Raw genomic sequence first — 21,399 nt, forward strand, 5'->3', positions numbered from 1 at the left:
CATTTTGGTGTTCTGTTGTCTATTCATATTTTCCTTAAGAATCACTTATTTAACTAAAGCTTCTGTCAGTTCCCTGAATGCATTAATGCAGTCATATGTTTTAATATGCTACAGAACTTATAATTATCAAAAGTGTAGAGCACACCTGATAACTGGTAATGTTCATTGCCACAGTAACCCATAGTTGTGGTTGTTGTATGAGCAGGGGGCTGAAAGAAGAGAAAATGACTTTTTGGAAATGGGGCTTTAGATTCATATATTCTGAGTATATTGATCCAGTGTAAAAAGCCCCCTAATCAGAGTTGAAGAGTACAGTAATTCCAGGCTGGCTAGATATCCCTATCTGATTTGCTCAGTCTCTTATATTATGGCTTTCATAATGAATATGTGCAACCCTGCTGCCTCCTTAAGTTGGTACTTTTGCTTCCTGAATTTCTTGATGACAAACAGATAAGTAACAATTTACATCAACGATAAAGCATCTTGTAGTGCCCTAAAAGCTAACAATTTTATTCATCGTCTAGAATCTACTTCATATATTAGTCTTTAGGGTGCCACAAGACTCTTTGCTTTTTAAGTGAATGAGTGTTGTTTTTGTTTTGCTTCCTGTTTATTCAGTTTCTAAGCCAATAAGGACACTTTCAAGTGATCTTTCTTGTGGCAGTTCTAATCTCAAAGTACAAGTACAGTACAGCGTGTCTCCACAATAGTCTTCTCTGTGGTTCTTAGCAATCATATGACCTGTAAACTGCTTGACTGGGATAGATATTTCTTACCTCCTCAAAAATGCTCTCCAGCTGGGACTGAGTAGATGGAGTACTCCATCACAATCCATGTTGATTCTATAGTGCCATCAGCTCAGGTAATAATCTAAACTGCTCATACTCTTGAATTCCAGTTGAACCAGGTAGTCTGAACTGGGCTCCTCCTAGAGCAGCAGGAAATAACCTTCTGGGGAGAGAATTTATGGTGGAGGCAGAACCCTTGTTCTTTGGAGCTGTCATTTCATGCTCTAGCAATTAACTACTCGGAAGTGCAGGGGAATGAGTGTGTCTTCCCCCTTTCATTGTGGTTTTGTTTGTGTAAGATGTAAATGAGGGGAGATATGTAGAAGCGTCAGCCGCCTAATAGCTTTCCCTAAGCAGCACTGCAGGCTGGAGGAGTGAGGCAGCCTGCTGAGGCCTATTGTGATGGGGAAAGCTCAGCAAGAGCAACCCTCAGTTATTTCCATTACTGCCTCCTATTCATCCTCTAGGGAAGGGGGCTTGACTGCTAAAAAGAATTGGTACATTCTTCATTCACAGGGCTAAGCAGATACCTGTGGAGAAATGTGTTCTCCTGCAGATAATATTCAAGCAGGGAAGGGGTCCATTCAGGAAAGTGATTCAGTCAGCCATACCCAAACTGCCTTTTATTTCATGCTGAGTAGGGAAGGGAGTGCATTTGTGTCCTATGCACTAGCTGTGCTTTTTGGTAACAAATGTTCCATTGTGATCTCTGCTCCTCTATGCGTTTGAGGTATTATCTTCTATGCGGTTACCCTTCTTGGCTGATTGGGAAACTGGTAGAGGGGCCCTTTTAGGTGGAACCTTTCCTTTCCTCACTGAAGGTTTTGTGTTTCTGAATTTCTTAGCATCATTTTTTCCTTTTTTGCCTTTATTTATATAAAATATAAATTATGGATAATTATTTAAACAACCTGTTTATAGAGTGGAAAGGTGATAGTCATGGAGCATAAAGCTGTCAAGGCTGCTAGTCATAATGGCTATATAGCCATCTCCAGTAGCGGAGGCAGTATGCCTCTGGGTATCAGTTGCTGGGGAGCACTAGCCATAAAGTGGTTCCTATTGTCATCTGGTTGACCACAGTGGGAACAAAATGCTGAACTGACTAAGCCTTTGGTCTAATCCATCAGGGTTTTTCTTACATTCTAATATGATGCAGACTTTTCTCATCTTTTCCAAGTGATCATTCTTGTGTGATAGCAGCAATATTGTACACATCCTTCTTTAGGTAGTAGGTGGTGTTGCTTCTGGTGTTTGGGAGAACAGTTTCTGTTCCTGAAACTTCATACATTGCTGGTCAGGATAATACTTATTGCTACGCTCTTCTGTGTATTACTTTACACCTATTTATTATTGCATGTACCACCTTTCTGCCAAAGCACCCAAGATGGTCTATTATTAAATCAGTATCCTGCATGAGGTTGGCTTAGAGTTCTTTACACAAAGTTTCCTAGCCCACTTTATTGAGGAGTGGAGAACCTGAACTTAAGCTTCCCATATTCCAGTCTCTTATCTAGCTCCTATACCATGCTGGATTTTAAAAAGGAGAGAGAGACACAGACCTACAGTTTGACTAGATTAGTGTTAGAAACTGAGATATGAAAGCTAGGATCTACAGTAAATGGCACCTTAAACCTACGTTATGGACGCAACAAGAGAATGTCTAGGCGCACTTTTTTATAACAAGAATACAAAGCTGAAAATGAATGAACTGCAGCTAAAATATTATGTTCATTTTTCACATGGTCTAGTCTTTCCTCTGCCCACCCCCCTAATATTCTTCAGAGGGTCTCTTATCCAGTCTTAAGAGAGTAGCTGGAAGTGGGGATGCAGAAAACAGTTTTCCTTTTCTTCCATTCTACAGTTTTAATCTGAAATTTTAGGCTCAGTAATGTATCCAGAGCTCAGAAACTGCTCGCGCTAATGAAATTTGCTCTCGCAAAATGCTCCTTCGAACACTGACTAGATCTATATCTGATTGGGAATGGGAAAAATCTCTTTAACATAACCTTCAGATTATTATTTTCTCCAAGAAGCCACTGTCATGCACAGCCAGCTTGCAGTTTCATTCATGGGATTTTCCAGAATTCTCCAACACATTTTTAGTATTAGGTGGATGAGTTGTGAAGCTCATAATCTATTTTTTCTTGCATGTATGTTAAGTATTATGCAGCAACATAATTGTTCCTAAGTATCTCACAGGAGTTGGACCTGCTATAAGTAGTTTCCTTGAGCACAGAAAGGTTACATTCTTAGACTGAAAATTTACACATATAAATATGGCAATGTCCTTAATTCTGCCATCTGTCTTCAGCAAGCGATGGAAAAATATGCAGATTTTATTGTGTTTTGACACACACTGAAATACAGATTCTCAGGACCATGAGTTGCTCTGTCTGAAAACCTCTGAAATTTTTCATCACTGTTTCATAAAACATTCCTGCATTCAAGAGTAAGCTACTTAATAGAAACCACTTCATATAAAATAATTTTTTTGGATATTGTATCTCCTCTACTTTTCATGCCCTCTCATTCATTTGGTTGTTGGATCAGTGGTTGTATGACATCTAAGTTACTTTCATATTCTTCAAATGATGCTTTATAGCCAAACTATTTTGTGCCTTTCCTTTTTTTGAATACAAGGTGGGCCTATTTGTCTAACATATATGAGACAAATTAACCATTCTGAGTGGTTTTCTGTTGTGAATGGGGTACACCGGGTCTCACCAGCTTTTTTGGACCAGTGGACCATTTTGAACTTTGAGTGTGCAGTGGGCACCAGTCACAAAATGGCACAACACAGGATTACAGTGGTGCCCCGCAAGACGAATGCCTCGCAAGACGGAAAACTCGCTAGACGAAAGGGTTTTCCGTTTTTTGAGCTGCTTCGCAAGACGATTTTCCCTATGGGCTTGCTTCGCAAGAGGAAAACGTCTTGCAAGTTTGTTTCCTTTTTCTTAACACCGTTAATAGAGTTGCGACTTGACTTCGAGGAGCAACTCATAGAACGCAGTGTACATAGTAGCCTTTTTTGAGGTTTTTAAAGACTTTGGTGATTTTTGAAGCTTTTCCAAAACTTCTTTTGCAGCCATTTGGTAAGTTAAGCTTTTAAAACTTTGGGGAGGGGTTGGATTTTGGGTTGGGGTGTTTGGAATTCAAGGACTTGGTGTTGGGGAGGGGTTTGCAAGAATCTGGAAGCTTGTTTTTCCCCCTGCATTTTTATGATTTTTTGTGACCATTGGAGCACTCTGCTGTTTTTTAAAAAAAATTCTGGATTTGAATTTCTGTGTGCTGGGTGGCTGGGGGAACAGTTGGGGAGGGGTTTGCAATAATCTGGAAGCTTGCGTTTTTTTTCTGCATTTTTATGATTTTCTGTGACCATTGGGCCACTCTGCTGTTTTTTAAAAAAAATTCTGGGTTTGAATTTTGAAATGCTCTTTACAGTATGTGTGACTTTAAAGAGCACTTAATAAACTCTTGTTGTACCAAATTTGGCTTTGTTTGGACTTTTTTTGACCATAGGAACGCATTAATTGATTTTCAATGCATTCCTATGGGATTTCATGCTTCGCAAGACGAAAAATTCGCTAGACGGAAAAATTCGCGGAACGAATTAATTTCGTCTTGCGAGGCACCACTGTACAGAGAATACAGTTGCTGCTGCTTCTCCCTTATCCTGAGCAACCTCATATTTACCACAGGAAGTCAGCTATATCCTGCTGGTCCTGATTGTGGAGATACAGCTGTTAAAGACACAAGAACCCTGTTTTCCTCAATGCCAACCCAAAACCAAAGCCTAGCCTGCTGTCCTTTAACCGCTTACCTGGGAGTAAGCCCATTAAACATGAGGTAGGCGTGTATACTACTGCATTGGGGCTTCTGTTTCCACAGTGGGGCCTCCCCCTTCCTCTCCCCAGTGCTCCCTGGATTGCGGGGGCAAGAGAGCTTCCAAAACAGAGAATTGTTCCACCTGGCAAGCTGCAGTGCTTGCACTGGCCGGATGTTCACTGTAGCACAGTGTTGAATTTCCTCCTATGTTCTCTGTATAGTACAAGTTAGTATTTTGTAATTTGCACAGAACTTGTTCGGCCTGCTCCCCCACTGCAATGGAATTCTATTAGCAGTAGATGTGGAAGTAACCAAAATCTAGAACTTCTAATGAATTCTGAGAAGAACATTCTTTTGTTTGTACAGACTAAATCTTCCTTTCTTTGGTTTTTGTGGAGACTTAAACAAGTGATCTCAATTCTTTATACTAGACCTGCAGGGATAGAAATGGTTCTTTCTAGCCCTTTGACCATTTGAAGCCCCCTGCTAGAGTCTGCTGTCCAATATTTGCTGACTTTCCCTGCCAGCCACAGTTGCTACCTGCTTGCTGTGAGGTAGGGCAGGGGAGAGGACGATTTCAGACAAATAAGGGAAGAGTATCTGTTCATCATTGCAAGCTCCCTCTTTAGAGGAACATCCCTATTACCATTTTAATCTGTACTGATGCTGCCTTCATATGGTGTCTATTAACACTTCAGCTTTTTAAGGGTGTGTTTTTGCCAAGCGTTCTGCTTTTCCCTTTAGAAAACTTCCAATTGCCATGGTATCCAGTGACCCATTGCTGCAGTTGAATATAACAGTTCATTGTTGTCTTGCTAATTATTTATCAGTGAGACAAGTAGGATCATAGGAGACTCATTTAGTTTCTGGGTCAGGACACAGACTTGTGACTTCATTTTTTCAAACTGGCTTTCCTATAGCAATTCATCTTCGGCATTTAGCAGGGCTCTGCTGCACTGCATATCATTTGACCAGGTGATGAATCCTCTTGTATTTGGTACTTGTCAGAGGTACTTGATCTTGTGAAGTGCTTTTCTATGTTGTAGAAATCTTTTTATTCTTTAAATGGCCATGTGAGACGTAATCAAGGCTGTAGTTTAGCGTTTTTCCCCACTTCTTTGCGAGAACCATTAATAACCCACTATCTGCAGCCCTGCTGGCTTAAAACTTTAACTGATAAATTGGCAAGTTTGGTGTTTCCCATGTCACAGGTAGGGAGGGAATGACATTTCACAAGTGGGAAAGGCTACCTAAAACTTCGTGAGCATGGCAATCTGGCTCTACCTGGCTGCTACTTTATAAATTAAATTCTGTACGAAAATGAGATTCGAGTGGCAAGAGGAGACTCTAATCTACTAGCATATTTACAGCCAATATGAAATTGTTCCTTGCATTTTTCTAGTGTTCTCCCCCTCCTCTTAAATTTTATTACATTTTTAGTCCATCTCTTGGGAGATTGCTTCCACAGTCTAATACATATCCTGTCAGGAAAATGCTTTTGTGTAATTTGAATGTTCTTTTATTCAGCATACTTCTCTCTTCTTTCCTCTCCATGGTGATAAATCCTTCAAAATCTTAGCAATTGTTTTAAAAGTTTATTTTTAACTTAATTATTTCCTTTTAACTGATCAGCACAATTTTTAGATAATTTGGGGAGGAAAATCTATTTAAGATTAATCTGTTAAGATGCCTCTCCCTTTTACTCTAAATGGACTTTCTGATGATTTGGCTTTAGATGCATAGGTAAAGGTAAAGGTACCCCTGCCCGTAAGGGCCAGTCGTGTCCGACTCTAGGGTTGCGCGCTCATCTCGCTCAAAAGGCCGGGAGCCAGCGCTGTCTGGAGACACTTCCGGGTCACGTGGCCAGCGTGACTAAGCGGCATCTGGCGAGCCAGCACCAGCGCCGCACACAGAAACGCCGTTTACCTTCCCGCTATAAAGCGGTACCTATTTATCTACTTGCACTTAGGGGTGCTTTCAAACTGCTAGGTGGGCAGGAGCTGGGACCGAACGACGGGAGCTCACCCCGCTGCGGGGATTCGAACTGCCGACCTTGTGATCAGCAAGTCCTAGGCACTGAGGTTTTACCCACAGCGCCACCCGCGTCCCACAGCACCACCCGCGTTTAGATGCATAGCAGTTGTATTAATTGGCTAGTTGTATAAATTAGTAGTTTAGATTAATCCTCCTTTTGCTTAAAGAAGGGAACCTGATAACCTAAGAATATTAGAGTGGACTTAACATTTCAGCCATTTTGATTTGAATGAAGGGAAGTTACTAACAACAAGAGGGATATTTAAAAAGAGTTGACAAGAGGGTTAGGTCAGTTCAAAAAACTTAGGTATTTAAAATATTTAAGTTGTGGTACTTCTTTTAAGTTTATAGTTCAGTCCATTAAGAAGACACTGTATACAGAAGACACAATACAGAGGTCAACTACAGAATGCACATTTAATGCAACCAAGGTAATTTAAACGTTTCAAAAGGAAATCAAATAAAAAATGCACATTTGATACTGAATAATTGGCAAGAGAATAAAATATTATAAGTATAGACTATGTCTGCTGCTGTTGCTGCCAGTCCTGCCAACAGTGGTTCTTGACGGGTTCATTTATAGGTATTTAATGAAAGTTAAATACCTATAAGAGTCTTGTCAACACTTTTATTTGTATCTCTCTTGGTGACAGTAATACTGGGCCCAGGGCAGAACATTGTAACAAACTGCCACACATCCAGCTGTTTTATTGAAAAGGGCTGAACATGGAAGTGTGATTTAATTCTAAAGAGATAATTTTTTAAAAAAATAAACTTGCTGGAAAAACTGGTTAAGAACTTCCATGAATATCTCATTCTTTTAGCTATTTATAGGGCCCTCTATAAAAAGCAGGCAGTTTTCGAATGGCTTCAGTTTTCTGAGCTGCAGAGCAATGGTTTTAACAACATCAACAATAACAACTGAAGAAGAAGAAGAAGGGAGGGAAAGTGGGGAATATTGATTAAAACTCAGAAGCTCCTGGAAGGCTGCAGTACAAATTAAGTATGAAAGGGGAAGTGGAGAAGAAATAGCAGGAGCGGAGTAAAAATACTTTGAGGCATGTTGCAGCAGGAGGAAAATATAAAATAAAAAGCTTTCATTGTTTTGATCATCTTCTGGATCAGCAACTTTTGCCTAAGATGAAGAGAATGAAGCACAGTATCTTCAGAACCTGTGAGCACGATTCAACTAAGGAGTCCAATAAGCAAAGTCCTGCTCCAGGATTTCTGATTGCACAATGGGGCTTTCCCCCATCTCCTCCACTGTGCCCCATGAAATTGGCTCTCATGGGGTTGGAAGAACCCCTGGAACACCTCAGGGCCGGGGAGAGCAAGGATCATTTTTTCTGGAAAGCTGAAATGCTTACCCCAACAAAACGATTGTCATAGTGTGATGTTGAATTCCTTCCAGTATTTTGACTTAGCATAAGGAAAGCTGAACTATACAAGTCCCTGCCACAAGATAATCTTATGAGGTGAAAAATAGCAATTTCCAAATATGCAAGTTCGACCTCAATCAGCCATAATTTTGTGATTGGTTCACTCTATGGACGGCCATGTTGTTGTTGTTACTGGTGGGCATCAGTAATTTTCAGTGTTCTCAAGTGAGCCCTGGGGATAGAAAGTTTTGAGAACCTCTGCTCGGTCTAAGGGATCCTTCTCTGCCTACATTCTGCAAGACTGTTGATTTCTCCTTCTTATTTCTCTTTCCTGCTTTTGGTACCCTGACCTTGAGTGGCCTTTTTTTCAGATGTCAAAACGCCAGTTGGTTGCTGGTTTTCCTGTTCTTCTATGTCTCTTGGGATATTTATCCCAGGGATTTGCATTTTACCCTATTACTTGGGGAAAGCCGATGACTATCTTTACAGTAGATTCCTGCCCTCAGGTATTACTTGATTCAGATGGATTCTCAGTTTCTACGCCCTGGGTTACAGCTTAGGGGCAGGAAACTCCTAAGATTCCTATCCTGTAGCATCTTTTTATGTTCTTGGGAAAACCTTCAAAATATATACTATGTCCTGTTAATTGCCATTTTGCTGCTAAATTGCCTTTGCAAGCTTACATACATAATTTATTCAATGTTTGTATATGCTGCGATCCCATATACATTGCCTTTAGGGTAACAGTCCCATTGAACTTTGTCAGAGTAAAAATTAAGCTATTAAATTTACTATAGCACTTTAAAAACCTGAGATGCCTTGTTTTGTCTTTGCACTGCAATCATAACATCTGCTTTCCTTGCCCTCTTTTGGCAGTGTTGATATGCTACATAAATGCCACCTACCAATCTGGAGCAGTTGGAAGGTTCTTGAGTTTTATTTTCTGAAGGGGCTGAACTAACCTTGAGCTGGCAACATAGCAATACCAGAGTCTCCATTTCCTTTTATTGTTGTTGTTAAATGCTGAATGTTTTCATACCATAGAACCACTCAAACAGGCATAAGGATGTTGAAACTGCTTTGCTGGATCAGACTAGCATTCCACCTTCCAGCAGTGATCACCCAGATGCTCCTGCAGAGCTATGGGAAAGGCAGTGGTGAGCAGCTAACTTGAGTGTCACTTTGAGAAGGTGCACTAAGGCACCACTAGCTTGTGCCTGGTGCTGGCTGAGAAATGTACAGCTATCCTTTCACACGACAGGGCAATAGTATTGCTGTATTATATGAACACTAAGTAAGAAATGACTTGTTGAATCCTGTGTACGAACCTTGTATGAATGAATGACTTAAGACTCAACATAGCTGGGGGCGGGGGGCAGGGGAATTGCCTCTTTCAAGAAGAGGAGTTCACATCCAGAAAGGATGACATTTTCTGCCTCTTTGAGACAATACCCACCTGGTGGTGCTCTAGTTGCCTCTCAGAAACACTCTTCAGAGGAGTACCAATGCCACCATCTTTCACTGGGGTTTATCTTAGGCATGGGAGAATCAAAATGAAATGTTTATGTTTGAATTAAATAGAATAGGAGCCTTTAAAATTTTAGTAGTGGGCTCCTGAAACATACCAGGGTAAAGTGTTAGGAAGAGAATTGTGTAGGTTTAGTGTTAAATTGTATGGCATATGGCACACATCTTCCTTGCAGGTGCTCTTAAATGGTGGTGCACAATTGATCTGCTGCTTAATGAGATGGAGATGTCTTGGAATGGGAAGCATGAACAGTAACTTGTTTTTTCTCTGCAAGCCTGTGGAGCCTTAGCTACCTGTGTAAGGTGTTGGAGTAAAAGTGCATTTTATAGAACCCATGTTCATTCAAAGCAATATGTGGAGGCAACTAAATACTGTATGTTCAGGACGTACAAGTGTCTCTCCTGTCTCTCCTCAGTTTTAATATTTTATTTAGGAAAATTGCCAAAATAGGAATATTGGTCCAGATTATTATGGAGGGAGTAGTGGATTATTCCACACTTTGTCCTACTTCTTGCTCACATGTGGGGCATGAGTGAGATCAGTGTATTAAATTGGTGACCTTTACTGTAGTGCAGTAGAAACGGGAGTAGATTTTAAAAAGTTGTAAGCAGATTGCTTGACATTGGTTCTGTATTGATCATGGTGCCTGGCTTAGAAGAGTTCTCGTATCCTAACCTGACAATGTGGAATCTGTAATTAACATATTCTTTATTCCTCCTTAAGGGACAACGGAGACAGATCAAGACATCGAGCTCCTCGGAATGCCCGCATGTCTGCCCCATCCCTTGGGCGCTTTGTCCCCAGGTAAGACCTGCACATGTGGCATTGCATTAACCCTGGTCTCAGTGGTTTGGCAGTATTTTTCATGGATTCTGTCTCCCCTTCTAGGCGTTTCTTGCTGCCAGAGTACTTGCCTTATGCTGGGATTTTCCATGAGCGGGGACAGCCTGGTTTGGCCACTCATTCCTCTGTTAACAGGGTTTTGGCAGGTAAGGATCTCTTGCTCCTCTTTTTTTGAATCTGATACTTATATAGGTGAGCTAGGATGGGTATGAAAATCAAAACTGACATGGCCTTAATCTATAAACGCAAAGATAGACTCCAGAATGACTGTATTATCCATTTGTGCACATTTTTCGTATTTACTGATAGCACATTCTTTTGGAAAGAAAGCTGCACGCAGGGAAATCCTAGAATTTAATTCAAGAACAAGGACAGGCAGAACAATTTTTGAAAACTTCTTTTCAAAAGCATAAGTGTTTCTGTTTCTTTTTCTCTTAAAAATTAACATTCTGACAAGCTAATGATCAGTTTGCTGCAGGTCCCTCTAATTCAATTATAGGGTGCCTTGTTCATGTTCTGGGCTGTAAAACTTCTCAAGAGCAGTTCAGATTCAATTAGGATCCTAATAGGTGCATATTAAAACTTTGGCAATATATACGAATATTGCACAGCCAACTAGAAAGTACTTTGTCTGTGAGTAGGTAGAAGGTAGATAAAACGAGATTTTTTGTGATGACAGAATTTCTATAGAGGTGGTTCATGCACCTTGAATTTGGTATTTGTTAGTACCTAATGCAATAATGATCTAATGTTTGTCTAGATTAAGCTTATAACAATGTGCTCTTGGATTTTAAAGGGTGCTGTAGTAAGCTAAATAAGCATATTCTTTTTCAGGGACTTTCTTGCCTTATTGATCTCTTGGAAATCCTCTAACATAGTGGCCAACACAATGTCCTTCAGATGTTGTTGGACTACAACTCCCATCATCCTTGATGGCTAGGTCTGATGGGAGTTGTAGGCTAACAACATATGGAAGTCTCCCACTATTGTAATATATTTATTCTGTTGCATTCTGATGAAAAGGTATAGAGCTGGTCTACTTTTTGTGTATGCTGTTAGTATAAGAAGACTATAACCAAGAGCATGATGTCTGTGAATAGGTATGCCAAATAAAATCTGGGCACATATTTATAATGATAATAATACTGTTGTCCTCTTACTAATAATGTGTTCCTAACCTCACTTATGTGGGAGTAAGACCCATTGAATAGGAGTAGACATGATATGGGGATAGTTTGCTTTGTCTTATCTAGTAAATTAAACTTCTGGGAATAAGGGGAGGGCCATTCCATCCACCCCACCCTTTCAGATTCCATATGGTTCAAAATTTCTTGAGAGGCTCTTTGTTTGACTGGCATTGTTCTTTAGTCATTAAAGTTTTTTGTTTCAAGTCTTTTGCTATTCCAGACTGAGGGTAGGAGCCTCCCTCTACCAGATAAGGGCACTTTTAACTTTCTCCCTCCTATTTGCTGAGGAAGTGATCTTGTCACTTTGCTCATCTGTAGAAAGGAGACTTTACCAGGTATGATACAATATCCCCATTTCTTACATTTTTCTTGCAACACTTTAAGGTTGCTAAGCACCTCTTTGCTAGTGCTTGTTGCTTTTCGACGAGATGCATCCTTTCCCTATTCTGGTTTTCTGTGTGGGATTTTGTCGTAGGAATATGGAAATAGCTCACCAGGAGATGATGATAATTTGCTGCCAGGCAACGCTGCCGAATTTCCCCCCTGCTCTGCTTAGCTGGAGACATCTGCTTCTGCTCCCTGTTAAGAATCTTTCAGCTGCTTGTGGTGATAACAAGAAATGTTACCTAGTTTTGAGGGTGAAAGGCAAATTCTTCTAGCTGCTAGTAGCTGTCTCCTTTCATGTTCCTTTGATGGAGTGTGCTTATACTTGTTGATATCTTTGAACCTAGGCATTGGATACAAGTAAATATTTGGCACCCCAGAAAGGCATTTTGGGAACCTCCCCATCAGAACGACATAACATTTGAATTGCCTTACCTACCAACAGTGCTAGGCATATAAATACCATTACTTTAAATAAAAATACACTCTGATTTTCTAGGTACTTTATTGCTGTTTCCTTATGTGATCACTACAGTAGAGATTAACACTGAACTAAATTCACATTTGAATTATCCAGCTACGGCAACACCGTTCATACTCGCTTTAATATCCTGTAGTTAGCAATGGGATGACTGAGGGATTATAGACTGAAGCTGAATTCAGATAGCACAAGTATTCTTGGGTGGAACTATACCTGCAGGTATAGGGCGGTATATAAATTCAATAAATAATACAGTGCTACCTCGGTTTACGAATTTAATCCTTTCTGGAAGTCTGTTCTTAAACCAAAGCCGTTCTTAAACCGAGGTGCGCTTTCCCTAATGAGGCCTCCCGCCGCCAGTGCCCTCCACCATTTGGCTTCCGTGCATCTTCTGAAGCAAAGTTCACTAACTGGAACACCTGCTTCCAGTTTTGCGGAATTCATTCACCAAATAGTTTGTTAACAGGGCTGTTCGGAGACCAGGGTACCACAGTACAGTGGTACCTCGGGTTACATACGCTTCAGGTTACATAAGCTTCAGGTTACGGACTCCGCTAACCCAGAAATAGTGCTTCAAGTTAAGAACTTTGCTTCAGGATGAGAACAGAAATCGTGCCACCGCTGCGTGGCAGCAGCAGGAGGCCCCATTAGCTAAAGTGGTGCTTCAGGTTAAGAACAGTTTCAGGTTAAGAATGGACCTCCGGAACGAATTAAGTACTTAACCCGAGGTACCACTGTAATAAGGTTGAAGCAGTTTTTCGGAAAGGAGTCTCACCCCTGTGATATCAGAGACCTCTTGACAGGCACCCCCTAAAGGGCCACCACTCATGTCAGTCCTTTCAGTAAAGAGCCTCCTCTTGGGGAGGCACCTGAGAGTAAGTTGACTACTGAATCAGTATCTAAGTCGCCAGGGACACAAGAGAGGCTGGTGCAAACAAATCTCCCAGGCCCAGCCCACTAGCAAAAGTGTCTATTTGCCCAGACCAGAGATGCCTGTTGTTTGCCATGCTATGGCTTGTACCCACCACAGTTCAAAAGGAAGAGACAGGGACTATGCAGGCAATATTCTATCCAATTAAATTGCGATGTATCCTACACCATTTAACCATTAGCACCACCAGTTCCTCCTTGCAAACCACAGCCTCTTCTCATAGACTAGAACAGGAGAGCTTTTGTGTAATATCACAGTTGATGCTAAGCATATGACAAAACATATATCATTTAACAGCAACAAGAAGAGTCTTTTGCTAAATTGCACCTCTTCTTTTAGTTTGCATCTCTAAACTGGGAGTGTGTGTGTCACAATTTGGTCCAGCATGCAGAAAAACAAGTTGTGAAACTTATCAAATGCCCAAAAATTAATGTGTCTAAATTTTTTGGCCCAGGCCAAATAGCCCTCTTAGGCCCCCACCCCCCTGAATGACACTGTGTCTGCCTACCTGGCAACTAAGAGTGCTATTAGAGATCTTTCTCTGGGTGCCCTTTCCAGTGGTATTTAGGTTAGGTGATGGCTACCGGAAGGAGGGCCTTTTCTTTTATTGTATCCCATGTATGGAAGGTGACATCTGCCTTCCACCTTCTCTGTAATGCTTCGGAAGCCAGACAAACTTTGTCCTGATGCTCTGGGCTTTTTGTAGCTGATTTATATTCAGTTATGTTCTCACAATATCTGTATGCTTGTTTTGGCTTAATAGTTTGGTTTACTGCTTTGGGGGTTATTTTCTTTGTTTGATGCAGTGGTGTACTTTTTGTTTTATCTACTGGTTTATCCCTTCAGTAATGGTTTTGATTTTTTTAAAAATTGTGCTCATGTCATATATGTTGAAAAGGCTCGTTTGCAATATTCAAACCAGGATTTGGAAATCATCTGAATACAGCAACTGTGGTTTGTAAGAAATGATTTCCTGTTAGGGAATTCTGCATCTGTACATGGCTCTTTAATTGATTATCCACTCACTTTTTATGTAAGCTACTCATTCAAGTGAATGAATTGTGATACATTTCACCCCAGTAGGAATCTGAACTGCTGTTTAAACGCCTTAGGTAAATGGACAATTAGTGGTGGTATGCTGGCTATATTCTGGCTGTTGCTTCAATAATTAACCCAATTACCTTTTACTTTTTTCTTTAATGATGAAAGTGAGCATGTTAACAAGCTGGTTTAGTTGCCTTGGAAACCATATTCCAAGTAGCTACTCAGACTTTCTCAATGTTCTGGAATGACACTTCTTCTGCATTCAACCCTTTTAATACTAAATTTTCTCCCTTCAATTAAGGGTCTCTGGTAAGACGGATTTTGTGTTATAATCTCCTAGGTTCTATTACCCAGAGCCAGTTTCTCTGGTACTATTAGTTGGACAGCAAAACCAGTATGTGGCATTTTATTGAGCATTTCACCTAGTTTTTCTAAGATGGTATTTAATTAATGAATGACAAATGTACAAGGTCACATGTACCCTTATATAAAGCACTGAGTTCAACAAATATTGCAAGTTCCTGCCTTTCCTCTCTTTTGTTTCTCTGCTGTCATCTTGACTTGTTGGGACTTTCACCATAATGTTATGTCACTAAGTGTATTATAAAACAGGGCCAACCATCACTTTTAAAATTCTAAACTTGTTCTGTGTTGATATCTGTATAGAAGTGAGTCAAATACTACCAAGCCTATTGTAAGACAGGTTTTCTGCAAATGAAATAATTGATGTAAGATATTTGATACTTCTGCTGTCTCAGATGACCTCTTCTAAGCAGTAAACACAAGCTGACACTTAGTGATCCTTGATAAGGTGGTTGTAGTCCATGGTGCAGCTAGGCCAATTGGCATACTTAACTTTAACCATCTGCTGTGCTGGGGGCAGAATCACACAGGATGTCAAAAGTGAATTGACAAATCATCTGCATATTAATTAATGCACTGAGACTCATTGGGTGAATGCATAAATTTTAAGTGTTGAGTTTAATCCATAATAAACTGGCCAGTTCCCATGGTTTATAGTAGAGCATAGCCAACTTTTACTTACATCAATGTACAGTGGACAAAAACGGAATCTGGAGAATGGTAAAACTAAAGATGCGCTTTACAGTACAGTGGTACCTCGGGTTACATACGCTTCAGGTTACAGACTCCGCTAACCCAAAAATAGTGCTTCAGGTTAAGAACTTTGCTTCAGGATGAGAACAGAAATCGTGCTTCGGCGGCACGGTGGTAGCAGGAGGCCCCATTAGCTAAAGTGGTGCTTCAGGTTAAGAACAGTTTCAGGTTAAGAACAGACCTCCAGAACGAATTAAGTACTTAACCCGAGGTACCACTGTGTTTAAAGTGATGTCTAAACCCAGCTTGTGTCTTAAATGTGCTGATGTTCCTGTTTCCCTGTTCTCCATTTTGATCTTTGCATTCTGAAGATTAATGCCACAGTATGGAGGATAGTCTTTTGAGCAGTCCTGGTTTGTGTTCAGAAGGATACACCAAAAGAATCTAGGAATATGCAAATGTTTTTAGCATTCCTGTGTCTCCTTTTACATGGGAGGAGATATTCTGTGACAGCATGTCTCTGTCACTGTAGAGAGGAGAATGTTAGGAAATTATTAGCTTTCTGTTTGGTAATTATCACTATCATATGGGGAAGTGGGTACTGGCATCATGATTACATTGCTAATGACAGATCAGAGGATGTCATTTCACTGCTTTTTCAGACTATGAATATAGACCTTTGGCCTTCATGTTTACTTATTCAAGAATTCTCTTACTAGGAGTTAAGAGACTTTTTTGAAAGATCTAAGCAAGGCCAAGTTGGTCAAAAGGTTTTTGAGGTGCTGCAGGCAGCTTTCTTCAGTGAATAGTTTTATTTGAATGAATATAGCTGCTTGTTGAAGCTTTTTTCAGATGTCGTTAGTTTAGTTTGAAGTCCAGAACAAAAGTATAGTAACTGGCAGAAGCTAGCTGAATGGCAAGGCTGCTTCACTGGAAATAAACACCTGAAGAGTGAGTAAACCGGTTGATCTTTTGCTGTGTGTTGCTACTTTTGCTATTTGAGCCAGTAGTTCCTCCAAGTTCTTCTCATTTTTTCTTCTTAATAGGGACCTAATGATATGTTGAAGGCAGCCCTGACCACCAACTCACCAGTCCCTGTCTTACTAAGTGTCTTATGGAAGTTTTTTTTAATGCTTTCACTCAAGACTTAATCCCAACTTTACTCTGAGGAAAAGATAGGCAGTTGCTTGGTTTTGTTAGCTGTTTTATCTTTTAAAAAGTTGACAGTGTTGTCATTCCTGTGGACTAGATAAAGCAGGTGGGTATTTCTCTGTACTTTCATATTCTACAATTGGTTCTGAGGAAAGGGGCTGAGGTGAGAGTCAGGAGCCTGTTTGGAAGAGAATATAGCTCACAGGCCCCTTTCTAATTAGCATCCTTCCTCCTGATCTTTACATTGCTTGCTATTGTGACTTGGGGCTTATGCCAACCAAATATTATTTAATAATTCTCTTTGATGTCTTTTGAAAGAAACTAACGAGCAAGGCCTAATTATGGAGAACCTTTTGTTTTTCAATCTTTAGGCTGGTGTAAACATAACACTGGCTCTCGGGTTTCTGTTTTGCTAACTATGGTAAGCAATCTCTAGAATGTGTCATCACAATCACAGTAGCCAACAATGCAAAATAATTTCTTAATCATTGCTAATCATTATGAATCTAGGAATTGTTAATCATTACAAATTTCCTAAGCAGGCTGGAGAGCCAGCATTGCACCTATGCTGCCCCTGTTTCAATGAGACTAAGCATTCAATTAGATGCACTAATGGAAGTTCTGTGTTTATACATGATGGGCGGTTCCATGCATAAAGAAGGGAATAGGGGCTTGATTTTAAAAGGGGCACACAGACAAGGACTTCAGTAGAACCCTCTGTGTACATCTCAATACTGGAATTGTTCTTGGTTGGTTTTGTACTCAGAAAGCTCCTTTTATCTTTAAAACTGAACTATTCTGGATAGTGGTCATGATGTGCATGTTTTTTATTCCACCATCTGTCACCAAATATGTGGTGTATTGTGGGCAAGCTAGGGTTTACAATTCCATCATTATAGTATAACATGCTGGATACCTGTCACATAACCATACATTTAATGTACTTTTAAAAAAATAATAATTTATTATTTATACCCCGCCCATCTGGCTGGGCTTCCCCAGCCACTCTGGGCGGCTTCCAAAAAAATATTAAAATACTGTAATACATCAAACATTAAAAGCTTCCCTAAACAGGGCTGCTTGCTTCTATTGCCCTTTTTGTGTTCTTGCTACAGTCATTAGGATTTAAATAAAAATACCAATATATAGCCTTCTTAAAAAACAGATAAACCCATATAGTACTTGTCTATAGGCATGGGAGAGACAGACCAGGGCTTGAAATAGAAAACAAATATATTGTAATTATTTTGAAATAGTTTTTATTAAAGATTTTCTTAGTTTACAAAAGTATGTGCATCGCTTTTTTCAGTTTGTGTTTTTTACAGATCAATTACATTTGTTGTGAGACATTGGTGATTTGTTAAAGCTTAAAAGCTTTGTTAAAGCTTAAAAATAATATAAATAATATTTATTCAATATTTATTTATTCAATATTTATTCAATATTTATAATATTTATTCAATATTTATTATAATATAAATAATATTTATTCACAGGTTGATTACATAGCAGTAGTTGATAACTGCATATAGTACTGTTGCTTTAAATAGGTGTTTGTGCAGCAGTAACCACCACCACCACCACCACCACCACCACCACTAGCCCATTACCCTTTCAGCTCTGCCCTTAGTTAAATTACAGACTGGTAAGGATGCATCAAAGTCTTCTCTTCCTCACAGACTTTTTACATGGTCTTCACCAGAAGTCTTGTCTCTAGTTGGATATTTGCTGTTTTTGCTACCTGCTGATATAGTGGCCTTAGCAATTCCCAAAGGAGGGCTGTTGCAGTCTTCTTCCCTTCTTTGCAAACTGTCTTAGCTTCTGCCTTTATTGATTTCATCTTTAGGGCATTGGCTCTCTCCTCTTTGTCATCTGCTAGTTAACTACCAGACTTCCTCATCTCCGGGTCCCTCTGTGGGCTCCCCCTGGCGGTTGCTATTGCTTCTTCCAGTTTCTGACTCTCTCAGGTTTGATTTTCACTTCTTAATAAGTCTCTTGTTAAACTCATCTTTGAATCTCTTCATAGTCTCCCAAAGACTGGCCAAGTTGCTCTCTGACTTCAGACCATGAAACAGTTCGGAGCTTGCACTTTGCATTCTTTCCAGCCACAGGCTTCCAGCAATTCACCAAGTTCACACTGGAATTCCAAAATTTCATTGGTGTAGAACTATTAAATAATAGGTTTGAAAGGAATATCCACATATCATATTCCATTGAATCTTATAAAAGCTGTGGTGTCTAGCATAAATGAAACCTTCAGATTTCAGCATCGGAATCATTGGCTCTTGGTATACAGCAAGCTGAACCCCAATACAACATAACTCTGACTTCTGTTTGAAGTACAAAACCAGGCTTTTCTTCTTTCACACACTTAATTATTTGCAATTTGAAGTTTCTAAAACAGAACATTTTAACATTTAAATTTCTCATCAGAAATATGAGGGTCACAATGGGGTAATTCCTTATTTGAACACTCAGAACTGCCAGCATCTCATCTAGTTTAGGCTTAATGTTTCTCGTTCATGGAACTGCTGAGTGAGAGACTTCACCAAGTTCTTTTTGTTTTGTTTCAAAGAATCGTAGAATAGTAGAGTGGGAAGTTTTTATTCTACAAGGTTTGAACCCACTGCATAGCATTTGTTTCAGAGTGGTATACAATATAACACTATGATTCATTACAATTCATTACAATCAAAACATGACCAGTTAAAAACAGCAGAAAAGGCAGAATAAATAGCATCTAGTGAAACCAATTTCCATGTCAAAAGAGCAAAGGCAGTAATACAGCTGTTTGGATTGCCACTTAAATTAAACTACAAACGCTCTGTTAGGCTTTGCAATAGTTACGTTAGCGGGGAAACTATTTTTGGGGAGCTTGGATCACAAGTTTGACCTGGAGGAACGGATGCAACAAGTTTGAGAGTCCTGCCAGGCTGGAGGTTCCCCATGTTTGACCTAAAGGTTGCTCAGTATCAACATAGTGAAAGAGTCAAAGCCAGAGCTCTGCCTTGTTACAGGTTTTAAAAGTGGAGCTTCCAGAGTTTTGTTCTCTGTGATTGTGTAAATAGGGAGCTGCTGATATCGTTAAGAGAGGCTGATCAAGTGTTGTAAAGACAGAAAGGTATTTGTGATCAAAGGGTTGCATTATTCTACTGCTTCACTATCTTGCCAAAAATGCATCTTTCTAGTTATCAGTAAGCTGGAAGGGATGTGTATTTGCAGCATTGCTCCAATCTTTGTGGGCGATGAAGCCCCTTGGGACTTTGTGTCTCTTTGTAGGCGTTAAAGCTCACTTAGTCAGCCATAAAAGTACTTTCTCACATTCTGTTGGATCTTTTAAGAGGGCATTACCCGCAGCACACAGTTTTTGCACGGAGGAAAATAATGACTAATGCGCGAAGCCCCTTGAAACTATGCATGAGTTTGTGACCCCCACTCCCTTAGTGGTTCACAGTAGCACCATAGATGGGCAATTGAAAAAGCATTAAAAAAACTTTTTCCATTCAAACTTGAAGCTGAAGGCTAGCAAAAAGATAAAGTTATACCCCACTCAATCTATCAAAATTGGAGGGCACTCCTATTTTATTCACACACAGAGTATATCCTTTCTAAGTATGAATGCTCTCAAGACAACCTTATGACCAGGGAATTTGTACACTATATAACTTTATTTTAAAATGTATGGAAGCCTGTATTTGAATATTTTGTGCAAATATTGTTATTCATTTCTGTTCCTTGAGCAGACAGTGAATACATAACTCAGAGATGATGAACAAAGGGTAGGATCTTAGTTGATCATTACAGTGAAGCTTCACATTGATCACACCATTATTTCTTGTTTTACACAGCTCATAATCAGGTTTAGGGAAGCTTTTTGTTAAACAGAAATGAAGATCAATTAGGCCTTGAACAATGCTGCATGTACAAGCCATTGATCTCATAAACTATTTCTTTTAAAATTAAATGATCTTAAAACGCATCTGGTGGCCAGTCTTTTGTATTTATTTCTGCCATCATATGTGATTCCCCTTGTAGCTGTATCCTTTTCATGTGTTCACTCAGAAAGACTTTAGGTTGGTAGTATATGGATCCTTTCAGTCCAGCTGTAGGTAAGACAACTGCTCCATAAATATCTGAGGCCAGTAAGATTATTTAGGGCACGTACATGCAGGACTAGCTCTAGGATAGTATGCAGTTCTACCTCCTAGACCAAAAGGGTTAACAGCCTCCAGCATTTCTTTAAGGGCGATATGCCTGCCTTTGAACAGCCCTGTTCATCCTGACTTGCAGGTGTGTAACCCACAATTGTACTGGGAGACCAGACCTTGTACTGGGAGAAATACATTTTAGTATGTACAACACATTGGTCTTCAGCAAAAGGATGCCTACCATCTTTCATGGATCCACTCCATTTCTTAACTGCAACTGGGGGTGGGGTGGAGAGCTGATCAGCAACCGTTGGAGGAAACCCAAGCTCCCGCCAAGATTAGCGAGAACTGGAGCACCATGGTGTCAGAAGGCAGGGCAGTAGGCAGCAGTTTCCATTTAACTCAGGTGATGAAATGGAACAGGCTGTCCTTGTGTCTGAGGCTGCTGGGAACTCTTCTCACTATAAGTCAACAGGCACTCATCCCTGGCAGATAGATTGGTGTGTACTTGCCGCCGAGTTTTGCTGTTGCTTCCCTGCTGCTGCTGTTACTGTGTTCCCTGACTCTAGTTTGGTTGGACTTTAGTTTGGGAGCTGCAATGAATACATGATCTGAAAAG

At 40.0% G+C, this 21,399-nt stretch overlaps 1 protein-coding gene across 4 annotated transcripts in view; it reads left to right on the forward strand.

Moving 5' to 3' along the window:
* AMBRA1 (autophagy and beclin 1 regulator 1) overlaps positions 1–21,399 on the forward strand; it is a 143,860-nt gene that overhangs the window by 53,696 nt on the left and 68,765 nt on the right. For all 4 annotated transcript variants that reach the window (XM_053386900.1, XM_053386909.1, XM_053386892.1 and 1 more), the window contains 2 exons: positions 10,278–10,358; positions 10,443–10,543. In XM_053386900.1, the coding sequence (XP_053242875.1) occupies positions 10,278–10,358; positions 10,443–10,543 (182 nt within the window). The remainder of the gene's footprint in view (positions 1–10,277; positions 10,359–10,442; positions 10,544–21,399) is intronic.

This window comes from Podarcis raffonei, chromosome 1 (genome assembly GCF_027172205.1).
Source record: "Podarcis raffonei isolate rPodRaf1 chromosome 1, rPodRaf1.pri, whole genome shotgun sequence".
In the NCBI taxonomy this organism is placed as follows: domain Eukaryota; kingdom Metazoa; phylum Chordata; class Lepidosauria; order Squamata; family Lacertidae; genus Podarcis; species Podarcis raffonei.